The sequence below is a fragment of the Piliocolobus tephrosceles genome, chromosome 1 (assembly GCF_002776525.5).
Source record: "Piliocolobus tephrosceles isolate RC106 chromosome 1, ASM277652v3, whole genome shotgun sequence".
Lineage (NCBI taxonomy): Eukaryota > Metazoa > Chordata > Mammalia > Primates > Cercopithecidae > Piliocolobus > Piliocolobus tephrosceles.
Genome location: NC_045434.1, coordinates 18266036 through 18279495, shown reverse-complemented (window position 1 = coordinate 18279495; position 13460 = coordinate 18266036). Strand labels below are relative to the sequence as shown.

The 13460-nt window shown below is 40.9% G+C and overlaps 1 protein-coding gene across 1 annotated transcript in view; it reads left to right on the top strand.

The window, feature by feature from the left end:
- Positions 1-13460, top strand: part of GALNT2 (polypeptide N-acetylgalactosaminyltransferase 2) — a 214139-nt gene that overhangs the window by 108600 nt on the left and 92079 nt on the right. Inside the window, exon 2 of the mRNA XM_023191779.2 lies at positions 2665-2758. Within this exon, the coding sequence (XP_023047547.1) occupies positions 2665-2758 (94 nt within the window). The remainder of the gene's footprint in view (positions 1-2664; positions 2759-13460) is intronic.

Below are 13460 nucleotides of genomic sequence, written 5' to 3'. Positions count from 1 at the left end.
CCTTCCCCTCTTTCTTTGCTTCATTCTCCCCTTCCCCCTCCCTCTTCCCTCCTTCTCTTCCCCATCCTCCTCCTCCCCTTCCCCCTCCCTCTCCCCTCCTCCCACTCCCCATCCTCCCCTTCCCCCTCCTTCTCCTTGGGGGCTCCTCCTCCCCTTCCCTATTTTTACTCTAGGAGCAGGTAGTTAAGATGATAATCTGCAGTTTTTGACCTGGAGGTCCAGAACAAAACAGTCCTCTGTGAGTGACCTCCTAGAAATGTATTCTTGAGTTTTTATGACATATTGAGAATCAAGTTCTTATAATTTAGTTTAAATTGAGCCCTAGCCTGTCATTCCCACTCTGACTTACATAAAGGGCCAGATTTAGCTTTTTACCAGCTGTGTAACCTGGACAAATTGCTTAGCCTATCTTATGTGTCCTCATTGTAAGACAGGAATTATAAAATGCAGGAATGAGAGAGGGTCTGTACGCAATGCTTGGCACATAGTAGGTTTTTGTAAATGGCACGGCTTGTTCCATCTGCTTGCTACCTTGTCCTGCCCTAATTATATGGGCATGAACTCACCCTGCACTAGTTTTATGGTAGGCGTCGTTGACTGGAAGAAAGAAGGGAGATTGAGGAGTGTTCACCCTGCACTAGTTTCATAGTAGGCATCACTGATTGGAAGGAAGAAGGGAGGGTAAGGAGTGTTACCTATGGGCAAATCAATCTTATTTGTGGGCACACACAGAGAAGTTTATTTTCTGGGAAAACACTGATGGTTGACCTGCAAATGTCAGATAATGACTACAGATAATGACTTTATTTTTACGTGTAGAAAATATACTAGAGTCGCCAGCCCCACTGGCAATGTTCACTTTTGATTTTATTCAGTTACAGGTTTAAATGGTTTGATCCATTAGCTGGTGTAAGTAGGAGGCCAGATGCCTATGGGGCGGGGACTTGAGAGGTAGGAATTATCAGCCACAATGCTACAATCAAGCCTCAAAATAAAAACTAATGCTTAATTAAAAGTCTGCACAGTGACTGTGGTAACTTCATTTTGCTGATTTAGTATTCACACGTATCTCCTTACTTTGTAAAGCCAGTTGGTGGGTGAAATTCTCTCACTGTTGCCTATCTGCCAGAGTTCCCACAAAATCACTGCCAGTAGTAAATTGAAAATTTCTTTATAGCCAAGTAATCTGAAAAGCCAAGTCATAAATACATCTTTTCCAAACTTTTTTGCAGTAAAAATTATTTAAATTGGGATACAGCTGCATTTTAATACATTTGTTGCAGCGTGGGATAAGACTTGCAAAAGTGCATGGGGCACTTAAAGGCCAGGAAGGCGTTCTGCTGGGTGGGTGGAGCTCAGACCCCCGGCTGCAAATGGTTTCTCTCACCAGCCCGCCAAGGCTACAGTTCTTCCTCTTCTGCCATTTCCATGGCAGCCCTGATGTGATAAACCCAGCTGTATCGCTTCATTAGAGAAGCAGCGGAAGGAAAAGCTGGCTGAGAGATGGGGGAGGCTTAGGCACAGTTTCTCTCTAATTACCGTACCTCTTGAGTAAAAATGCAGATTATTGGCAGAGCAAGTTGCATTTGGAAAAAATGTGTCATTTGGCCCAGGCCCTTAGGTTTACCCTTCCGCAGATCTCACTTTACATTTTAAGTAAAGAACCAAAACGTCTCCAGTGGTGAACTTGTGTGCAGCATGCAGTCCGCACTGGTCCAGAGGCGTGCTGGTGGAATGAACCCTGGGAGATCTGGTCCCCCGCCCCGCAGGGAGGGATTACTGCTGCGCTGCAGCCTAATCGCATCTGCTCAGGAAAATGGCCAGTTGACAATGCTTGGCTCACAGGAGTCTGGTGGGAAAATTACTAGCCTTGGGTTATTTCTGATTTGGGTTATATACAGAAACCTTTCTTATTTTAGTCACAGAAATCAGATTCCAAGTGGTGGAAAAATGTATTTAGCTCTGTGGTCGTGCAGTTGTTATTTAGTCTGATTTAATGTTGATAAATTAGAGTAAATTGTTTGCCCAGATGAGTTGAATAAATTCTGCCAGAGCTTATACCTTATTCTGGTTTCACATTAAGTCCTTAATATGTACCTCTGTTTCGGTGGCAGTCCTATTAGAGTAAGCCCTAGAAAAAGCTTGGTGGCCCTACCCCCTGCTCTTGTGTTAGTCAATGGAATTAAATCATTTAACACTCTCTGAGGAGAGCTCAAAGGAGCCCTTAGGGAGAATCTGGTCCTAAGATGTCCATAAACCACTAAGATATCTGGAGAGCTACCTTCCTTTTAATGGTTTTAATTTAACCACTCTAGAATTATTTCATTTAATCCACTTCCCCTATCTCGCTTCTCCACCCTCACAAATCCCCAAAGCCCTGGGAGTTTTTGGAGTATTTCCTTCCCACAGATATGCAATACAAATATAAAATGGAGAGAGAAATGCAAACCCTTGGGAAAGGTCATGCCCATACTTTTCTCCCCTGACATCTTGACTCCCTAACAATTTCTGGTGTGTGGGGTCTTTAGGATGGGCCCTCCCTCCTACTCATTAGTGCATCCCAGGGCCAAGTGTTACTCTCCAAAGACTCAGTGTGTATTGAACTGATGAATGAAGGTGTGCTTGAAGAACCAGGCAACTCATTCAGTGTCTTTATTCCCCCAGGAGGACTGGAATGAAATTGACCCCATTAAAAAGAAAGACCTTCATCACAGCAATGGAGAAGAGAAAGCACAAAGCATGGAGACCCTCCCTCCAGGTACTGCCAGGGGCCAGGAAGCCATCTGGCTTTGAGCACGTTATTGGGAGTGGACTGAGCGTGGCTCTTGGAGCAGATGATCTGTGGGGAGAGGCTGGATTCCATAGGTCAGCAGGAGGCACCGCCCTAGAGCGCTGCTTTGCCAACTTCCATTGGACCCATTAGTGGGTGGTCAAGTTAAAACTTTAATGGGAGGTGACCAAAATGTGTTGAAAGAGAAAATAAAAATAGAAGAAGTAGAAAGTATATTTTAGTATGTATTGGTTCATGAAATATTTTTAATAGACTTTATTTTTTAGGGCAGTTTTAGCTTCAGAACAAAACTGAAGGGAAGGTACAGAGAATTCCTGTATACCTCCTGCACCCCCACCCCCAACACACATACAACCTCCTCCATTGTCAGTATCCCCCAACAGAGTGGTACGTTTGTTACAATGCATGAACCTGCATTGACACATTATCATCACACAGAGTCTGTGGTTGACATTAGGGTTCACTCTCGATGTTACACATTCTGTGGGTTTGGACAAATGCACAATGGCGTTTACCCACCATTGTAGTATCATACAGAGTCATTTCACTGCCTTAAGAGTCATCAATGCTCTACCTGTTCATCCTTTCCTTCCCACCCCAGTCCCTGGCAACCAGTGATCCTTTTGCTGCCTCTGAAGTTTTGCTTTTCTAGAATGTCATGCAGTTGGAATCATAGGGTATGTCAGCTTTTCAGATTGACTTCTTTCACTGAGTAAGATGTATTTATTTTAATATATTAATATAATATATTAATATTTAATATACATGTAAGGTTCCTCCATGTCTTTCATGGCTGGATAGCTCATTTCTTAATGAATTAATAATATTCCATTGTCTGGGTGTATTAGTTTGTTTATTCACCTAGTGAAGGACATCTTGGTTCCTTCCAGGTTTTGGCAATTATGATTACTTCTGTAAGTATACTTCTGTAAGTATCTATGTACCCATTTTCAAGTAGACATAAGTTTTCATCTCATTTGGGTAAATACCAAAGGGTATGATTGCTGGATCATATGGTAAGAGTATGCTGAGTTTTTTGTAAGAAACTGCTGAGTTGTTTTCCACAGCGGCTGTTGCATTTTCCATTCCCACCACAGTGGGTGAGGGTTCCTATTGCTCTGCATCCTCGCCAGCTTTTGGTGTTGCCAGTATTCTGGATTTAGGCCACTCTAATAAGTGTGGAGTAGTGTTTCACTTTTGTTTTTATTTTCAATTCTCTAATGACATATGATGTTGAGCGTCTTTTCATACGCTTATTTATCATCTGTGTATTTTCTTTTCTGAGGCGTTCAGGCCTTTTGCACATTTTTAATCCAGTGGTTCATTTTCTTATTATTGAGTTTTAAGAGTATATATTTAGGATAATCGTCCTTTATCAGATATGGATTTTGTAAATGTTTCTCCTAGTCTGTGGCCTATCTTCTCATAGTCTCAAGACACTATCTTGATAGTGTCCTAGAAGATTTTAATTGATTAAAATCTGGCTTATCAATTATTTCCTTCATTGTCATGCCTTTGGTGTTTTCTCTAAAAAGTCTTCACCATGACAAAAAGATCACCTAGATTTTCTTCTATGTTATCTTCTATGAGTTTTATACTTTGGTATATTTACTTAAATTTATTTGAGACAGAGTCTCACTCTGTTGCCCAGGCTGGAGTGCAGTGGTGCAATCTCAGCTCATTGCAACCTCTGCCTCCCAGATTCAAGTGATTCTCCTGTTTCAGCCTCCCAGTAGCTGGGATTACAGGCATGCACCACCACGCCCAGCTAATTTTTGTGTTTTTAGTAGAGATGGGATTTTGCCATGTTGTCCAGGCTGGTCTCAAACTCCTGACCTCAGGTGATCTGCCCGCCTCAGCCTCCCAAAGTGCTGGAATTACAGCCGTGAGCCACCGTGCCTGGCCTACTTTGGTGTTTTACATTTAGGTCTGTGATTCATTTTGAGTTAATTTTGTGAAAGGTGTAAGAGCTGTGTCTAAGTTCTTTTTTTTTTTTTTGCATGTGAATGTGCAGGTCTTCCAGAAACATTTGCTGAAGAGACTCTCTTCTCTCCGCTTTATTGCCTTTGCTCCTTTGTCAGAGATTAGTGGGCAATATTCATATGGTTCTATATTGGGGCTCTTTATTTGCTTCCATTGATCTATTTGTCTGTTATTTTGCCACTACCACACTGTCTTGATTATCATGACTCCATGTAAAGTCTTGAAGCCGAGTAGTGTTAGTCACCTTTGTTTTCTTTCAAGGTAGTTTTGGCCATTCCAGCTCTTTTGCTGTTCCATATAAATTTATAAATTTTAGAATCAGTTTGTTAAGATCTACAAAACAACTTGCTGGGATTTTGGCACAAATTGCATTGAATCTGTAGATCAAGTTGAGATTAACTGACATTTTGACAATATTGTCTTACTCCCCATGAATGTCAAATATTTTTTCATTTAATTCTTCTGATACCTTTTATCTGAGTTTTGTAGTTTTCCTCATATAGAATTTATACATATTTTGTCAGATGTATACCTAAGTTTTTCATTTTGGGTGTTTCTAATGTAAATGGTCTTGTGATTTTCACTTCACATTCCACTCGTTTGTTGCTGGTATATAGGAAAGCAGTTGACTTTTGTATATTGACTTCACATCTTATAACCTTGCTGTAATTGTTTATTAGTCCCAGGAAAATTTTGTTCATTGTTTCAGGTTTTCTGCATAGACAATCATGTGATCTGTGAACAAAGAGAGTTTTATTTATTTTCTTCCAATCTTTATACTTTTTTGGCGGGGCGGGGGGGGGGGGGGGCTTATTTCATTAGCTAGGACTTCCAGTACAATGTTGAAGAAGAGTGATGAGGGGTCATCTTTGCCTTGTTCCTGATTTTAGTGGGAAAGTTTCCAGTTTTTCACCATTAAGTATGATGTTAGCTGCAGGATTTTTGTAGATATTCTTTATTAAGTTGAGGAAGTTCTCATATGTTCCTAGTTTGAGAATTTGTAACATGAATGGGTGTTGGATTTTTTCAAGTGCTTTTTTTTTTGCATCTGTTGATATGATCATGTGACTTTTCTTCCTTAGCCAGTGGATATGATGGATTACATTAATGGGTTTTCATTTGTTGAGCCAGTCTTGCATAACTGGCATAAATCCTACTTGATCATGATGTGTAATTCTTTATATACATTGCTGAATTTGATTTGCTTTATTTGGTTGAGCATTCCTGCATATGGTTGTATGAGAGCTACTAATCAGTACCCTTCATTTCTTTCTTTTTTTTTTTTTTTTTTTTTTTAAAGACAGGGTTTCACCACGTTGGCCAGGCTGGTCTTGAACTCCTGACCCCAGGTGATCTGACTGCCTCAGGTCCTCCCGAAGTGCTGGGATTACAGGCTTGAGCCACCACACCCAGCCATACCTTTCTTTTCTTAAATGTCTTTGTCTGGTTTTTGGTATTAGCGTAATGCTGGCCTCATAGAATGAGTTAGGAAGTATTTCTTCTGCTTCTCTCTTCTGGAAGAGATTGTAGAGAATTGGTATAATTTCTTTCTTTAAATGTTGGTCAGAATTCATCAGTGAACACACCTGGGCCTGGTGCTTTCTCTTTGGGAAGGTTATTAATTATTGATTCAATTTCTTTAATAGATATGACCTATTCAAATTGTGTATTCTCAAGTGAATTTTGGCAGAGTATGTCTTTGGAGGAAGTGGTCTGGTCCATCCAGCTTATTGAATTTATGGGCATAGAGTTGTTCATACTATTCCTTATTGTCCTTTTCATATCCATGGGTTCTATAGTGATATCCCCACCTTCACTTCTGATATTGGTAAAGTATGCCTTTTTTCTTTTTCACTTAGCCTGCTTCAAAGTTCATTGATTTTATTGATATTTTGAGGGAACCAGCTTTTGGTTTTATTGTTGTTTTGTTTTTCTATTGATTTTCTGTTTTCAATTGTATTGGTTTCTGTAATAATTTTTTTATTATGTCTTCTACTTAACTTTGGATTTAACTTTCTCCTTTTTCTAGTTTTTAAAAGTAGAATCTTAGATGATTGCTTTTAGATCTTATTTTCTAATATATGCATTCAATACTATAAATATCCTTGCAAGCACTGCTTTTGCTGTATCTCACAAATTTTGATAAGTTCTGTTTTCATTTTTATTTAGCTTGGAAATTTAAAAAAAAAAATTCTTGAGATTTCTTCTTTGACCCCTGTGTCATTTAGAAGTGTGTTGTTTAGTCTCCACGTACTCTGGGATTTCCCAGCTAGCTGTCTTTCTGTTATTGAATCTAGTTTAATTGTATTGTGTTCTGAGAGCACACAGTCTGATTTCTGTTCTTTTCAATTTAAGGTATGCTTTATGGCCCAGAATGTGGTCTCTTTTGGTGAATATTCCGTATGAGTTTGAGAAGAATGTGTGTTCCGCTGTTTTTGACTGAATTAGTCTGTAGATGTCAATTATATCTAGTTGATTGATGGTGTTGTTGAGTTCAACTCTGTCCTTACTGAGCTTCCTCTTGCAGGATCTGCCCATTTTTGACAGAGGACTATTGAGGGCTCAAACTATAACAGTGAATTCATTTAGTTCTCCTTGCAGTTCTATCAGTTTTTACCTCATATATTTTTATGCTCTTTTTAGGCACATACACATTAAGGATTGTTGTATCTTTCTGGAAAGTAAACTTTAAAAAAAATTTTGTAATGCTCTCTTGATCCCTTAAAAATGCCCATGATCTAAAGTGTACATTGTCAGAAATTAATATAGCTATTCTTTCTTTCTTTTGATTAGTGTTAGCATGATAGATCTAACCTTTCTTGGTAAAGGCCATTCTTTATCATTTTACTTTTGATCTATGTGTGTTGTTTTATTTGCAGTGGATTTGTTGTAGACAACATATAATTGGGACTTATTTTTTGTTTCTCACTGACAATCTTGGTATTTTCTTTGGTATATTTAGACCATTGATGTATAAAGTGATTGTTGATATATTTAAATTCGTATTTACTATATTTGTTGTTTTTTATTTGTTGCCCTTATTCTATGTTTGTACTTTTGCCTTTGACACTTTTTCTGCCTTATGTCATTTTAATTAAGCTTTCTGTATAATCCCATTTTCTCTCCCTTCTCAGCATATCTATTATATGTCTTTAAAAAAATTAGTTTGTCTTCTTTCAGATAACACTATACTGTTTCACAGGTAGTGCAAGTATCTTATAATAGCAAAGTATTCTTGATTCCTCCCTCCCATCCCTTATATCATTGCTGTAATTCATTTTACTTACACATAAGCATAGGTATATAATATATAAAAGAATACATGATAGAATATATTGTTGCTATTATTATTTCAAACAACCCATTATATGTTCAATTAAGAATAAGAAAAATAGGCGAGGAGCAGTGGCTTATGCCTGTAACCCCAGCACTTGGGGAGGCCGAGGCAGGCGGATCACCTGAGGTCAGGAGTTCGAGACAGGCCTGGCCAACATGGTGAAACCCCGTCTCTCCAAAAAATAAAAAAATTAGCCAAGCGTGGTGGTGCGTGCCTGTAATTCCAGCTACCTGGGAGGCTAAGGCAGGAGAATCACTGGAACCTGGGAGGCGGAGGCTGCAGTGAGCCAAGATTGTACCACTGCTTTGCAGCCTGGGTGACAGAGCAAGACTCCAAATAAAAAAAAAAAAAAAAAAGGAAAAGTTTTTATTTTACCTTCACTTATTCCTTTTTTGATGCATCCTTTCTTCGTGTAGGTCCAGGTTTCTGATCTATGTTATTTTCCTATGTTTAAAGAGCTGCTTTTAACATTTTTTGCAAGGCAGGTCTACTGACAACAAATTCCCTCAACTTGTGTTTGAGGAAGTTTCGATCCCGCCTTCATTTTTGAAGATAATCTTAAATGGTACAGAATTCTAGGTGGTGATTTTTTTTTTTTTTTTCTCTGAAGCCCTTTAAATATTTCCCTCTCCTCTCTTCTTTCCTGTATGGTTTCTGAGAAGACATTAGTTGTAATCCTTCTCTTTGCTCTCTATTGATAGGTAAGGTGTTTCTTTCAATATTTTTTTCTTTATCTTTGATTTTCTGCAATTTGAGTATGATATGCCTCAGTGTAGTTTTTGGAGCCTTTATACATTCTTTGTGTTCTCTAAGTTTCATTAATTTGCGTTTTGGTGTTCAACATTAATCTGGGGAAATTCTCAGTCATTATTGCTTCCAGTATTTCTCCTGTTCCTTTCTTTCTTTCTTCTCCTTCTGGTGTTCCCATCATGCATCTTTACACCACTGTAATTGCTCCACAGTTCTTGGATATTATTTCAATTTTTTTCATCTTTTTTGTCTTTGCATTTGAGTTGTAGAAGTTTCTAATGTCATATCTTCAAGTTGAGAGATTTTTTTCATCAGCATGTCCTATCTGCTAATGAGCCCGTTAAAGACATTCCTTTCTCTACATTGTTTTTGATCTCTAACATTTCCTTTTGATTCTTTCTCATAATTTCAGTTTCTCTGCTTACCTTATCTGTCTGTTCTTGTGTGTTATCTCCTTTTTCCATTAGAGTCCCTAGCATATTAATCATAGCTGTTTTGAATTCCTGATCTGATCATTCCAACATTGTTCTATATCTGAGTCTGGTTCTGATACTTGCTCTGTCTCTTTAAACTGTGTGTGTGTGTGTGTGTGTGTGTGTGTGTGTGTGTGTGTAACCTCTTAGTGTGCCTTGTAATTTTATGTTGAAAGCTGGATGTGATGGACTGGGTGCACGGAACCCTGGTAAATAGGCCTTTAGTTGTGCCGTGTTAAGCTATAGTGGGAGGGGAAGCTTACTATAGTCCTATGATTTGGTCTCATTCTTTTCGGGAGCCTTTGTGCCTGGGCTGTGAACCTCACATTTGCTTTTCATCTTCCCCTTCTCCACATCCTTAGGTGATACTAAAGTCTAGCAGGGGCTGATTATTTCCTGTCCCTCAGGTTGGACAGGTTCTGATAAATGCCAGCAGTTTAGTCCCTGTTTAAATAGTTTCTCCTGAGGGCAGGCCTTATTAATAAGAACACAGCGCCCTGGCGTTTCAAAATGGTTATTTTCCCCTCTCCCTGTTGTAAGCATGAGGGGATATTTCTCCAGTGTTCGCTGTGAGAATCTGGTAGAGGTAAAACTCACACAACTATAGCTGCCCACCCCTCCTCCACCCCCATGACTGGGTCCCCCTGGAGTTTTTAATCTCTTAGGCTTGTCCACAGTGAGCCTCCGGGAATTTTCCACTCCAGTTTAGGTTTTCTTACCCCCGTAGTGGATCTTCAGGGGATCTTCTACTTACAGGCTTCCTTCCGCTCCAGTGAGTTGTGATTCCCTGTATTCACCTGTCCCATTTTGCGGGGCTGTGGCTTGTGACATTTCTGCAACAGATCCAAGACAGATCTCTAAGAAGTGCTGATTTTTCATTTTATTCAGCTTTTTACTGTTAGGACAGAGTAACGACTTTCAAGCTCCTTACCTGCCTGTCGGGAACTGGAAGTCCGTTTATGAAGCGTTTGCTTCGGTGGTGAGAGTGGTGGTGAGAATGATTGCATGTTCTTGACTGTGGTGGGACAAGCTCACCCCAGGGAGTCCAAGCCCCTCCTTCGTGTGTGCCCTCCCCTGCATTGTCCCAGCTACACCAGATGCATGTCAGTGTCTCCTCCAAGAACTCTGACTGGGCGCATGCATGTAGTCAGTTTGTATGTTAAGTCGGCCTCCCTGTCATCTTTCCAGCTCCTGGATGAGTCATGAAGCCCTGAGCTTTCATATGTAAAGTAAACATTGCCCACACAATGGGGAGCATCTGAATAGAATGGTTAACTAATATTCCTTTATTATAATAATAGGAAGCCAGAATATGCACATCTGTTGTGTGGATTAATGAGAGACTTCCCATGAATTATCTTCTATTAAAAACATACAGGTGTTCTGATGGTTTTCAGGCAAACAGAGAGAGGGAGGGAAAAGCCATCTTCAGGTCATAGGCTGGATTTGACCATTAAGAGTCACACCTTATTTAAAATCATTTGAGTGCTCACATTGACTCTGCCTTTCATATCCTTAACTGTTGCATACAGTTGGTTTTCTTATCTTCAAAGAGATCGGAATGTACTGATTTGCCTGTCTTTTGAGTTATTAGTAGTAATTTTTGATAAATGCACAATGTCTTTTTATTTTGCCAAAGGGCTTTCTTTCCTTTTTATGTTGAAACCATTTTTCTTACTAAAACAGCATACACGTAATTTTATTTTGTTAGAAATTTTCTTATGATTGAAAAATAATTTTCTCTGAGCACGAGGAACGCAGCTAAAGTTTTATGGTTTGCAAGAATCCACTGGCCATGGCACTTTCCAGTGTGTCAGTGGGTTGTTCAGGTAGCTCAGTGGCTTCCTGTGTTCTGTGTGTTGGGCATGTAGCAGTTGTAGACAGATGGGCGGGAAGACATGACACCAAGCTGAATGCTTTTATGGCCACAGAATCCACTGACAGATGAAGGAGCCAGATCTGATAGGGCAGAGCAGTGATGTTCCAGGCCAGCAGCCTCCAGTTTTCTGACTGCACGCTCTATGAGCAAACATATATTTAGACCACCCCCGATACACATATGTATTGAAATACTCACTTAGGAATTACATGCATATTGACATACGGATCTATTGATACATTCTAAATGAAATGGGATAGTTCCCTTGACCCCTTCACAGGACTCAGCCCACAGCCCTCAGCCCCTCATGGGAGGGGTAGCACACAGGTGAGTGGGTGCAGGGGCTGAGATGAGTGCTTTTGGGCATTGGCAGAAGTAGAACTCTGTGCAGCCCCCCAGCAGCATCTGGGTGGGGGTACCTGTGACCCCTGGCGCCCCATAGGACATATGTTACAGTATGCTCTTTGATTTGCTGTCCACAGATGACTTAACTGTTAGATCAGTGCAGGGTCAGGGTGACAGCCTTTTGCATCCACCCTCTTGGTACCCAAATTCTTGTCCCAGTGTCCGGGAAGAATCAGGTTGTGCAAACAAATTGAAGGATGGTGAATGTGGAGGACTTTATTGAGTGCTGGAAGTGGCTCTCAATGGGATGGGAAGCTAGAAAGGGGATGGAGTAGGAAGGTGGTCTTCCCTTGGAGTCCTGCTGTCCCCAGCCAAACTCTTCTCCAAAGTCCCGCTGTCAAGCTGTCTGTCAGAAATCAAGCTCATTCTCTCCAACATCCAACTGTTTCTTCTCTCCTTCTCTGTTGCTCTGCGGGTAGGGCCTGGGGTTTTTATGGGTACAGGATGGGGAATGGGGCGGGCCAGGGTGGTTTCGGAAAAGGCAGCATTCGGGCAGGAAAACAGAAATGGATGTTCTCACTTTGGCCCCCCCACCCCCCTTCCAGGCTTGAGGGTGTGGCCCTCACCAGGGACCGCCCTCTCCTACCCAGTATTTCCCGGCCTCCTGTTTGTATCATAAAGTGTATTTAAAATAAGCTATTATAAAGGATGAGGAAAATACTTGACAATGTCTGTCATTTTCTTTCTTTGCCTCAAAAGATTGTCTCGTGTGGCCCCACTTTGGATACTACCACTCTTGGGGCTGCCATGGTCACAAAAACCCAGATTATTGTTTTAACTCTATTTCTTGTCTCATTCGTCATACTTTGGGGAAGAATCTGGAATTCGGATAAAGTATACCACCCAAGTGGCAGTCCCAGCTGGAAGTCATGGAATGGGGACAAGAACAATAACCTGGGAGCACAGGATCAGGGTTCGGAACAAGGATAATGACCAGGAGCTCTAGGCTCAGCTGTGCCACCAGTCCTGTGGCCTTAGAATATTTAGGGAGTATTTGGGTTTTATTTTCCTCATCTGTAAAATTTAGATTCGTTCTTGCTCTAAAACTCTGATTCTGTTAACTCTGTCTTCCTATTTCCCTTTAATCTCTATTCTCAGATTAGAATCAACAATTTTATTTTCTTTTAGATGCTGTAAAAATGTATCTCTATAGTTCCCCTCACCCTCATACCACATTTCAGGTCCACTGTGGATGAGTTTTTGCCCATAAACTCTCGTGACCCTTGCTTCTATTTCAGCGTCATGCTTTCTACTTGGAACCACTGAACTTTCTTTTTAGCGTTGGTTTTTAAAATATTGTCTTCAAATAGAGTATGTATATTAGTCAATATTTTGTATTTTGGAAATCTATCTGATGGAGAAGAATCTCATTTTTTCCCCTTGATGTGGAAAAACCTCTGGATTGAAAAATAAGTTTCTCCCCGTAATTGTCCGTGAATCTGACCAGCCAGCCAGCTGGCAGAAGGACTGGCAAAGGAGCGGGGGGGCCGGTAGAGGAGCAGGGGCCAGTAGAGGGGTGGGGCCATTAGAAGGAACAAGGGCAGCTGTCGGGGCTGGAAGACCAAGGTCTGCCTCTGAGGACAGCTGTTGATGAGGTTCTTGTTGGACATCGCTCACTCTTTGGTCAACGTGGCCTTTTGGAGCAGATTTTCTCTATGCCTTTATGAGACCTTAGTGTCATTCTTGTATTCCTCAGTAACCTTGTGTAAGGGCCTCAGGCTTAGGAGAGACGTGGGTAGGGAGAGAGTTCAGAAAGGAGAGTCCTGAGGCCATCGGGATTCTCCTTGGGGCCCCTCCCCATCCCGGTCCTGGGCTGTGTCTTCATCCCAGCCCCCCATCCCG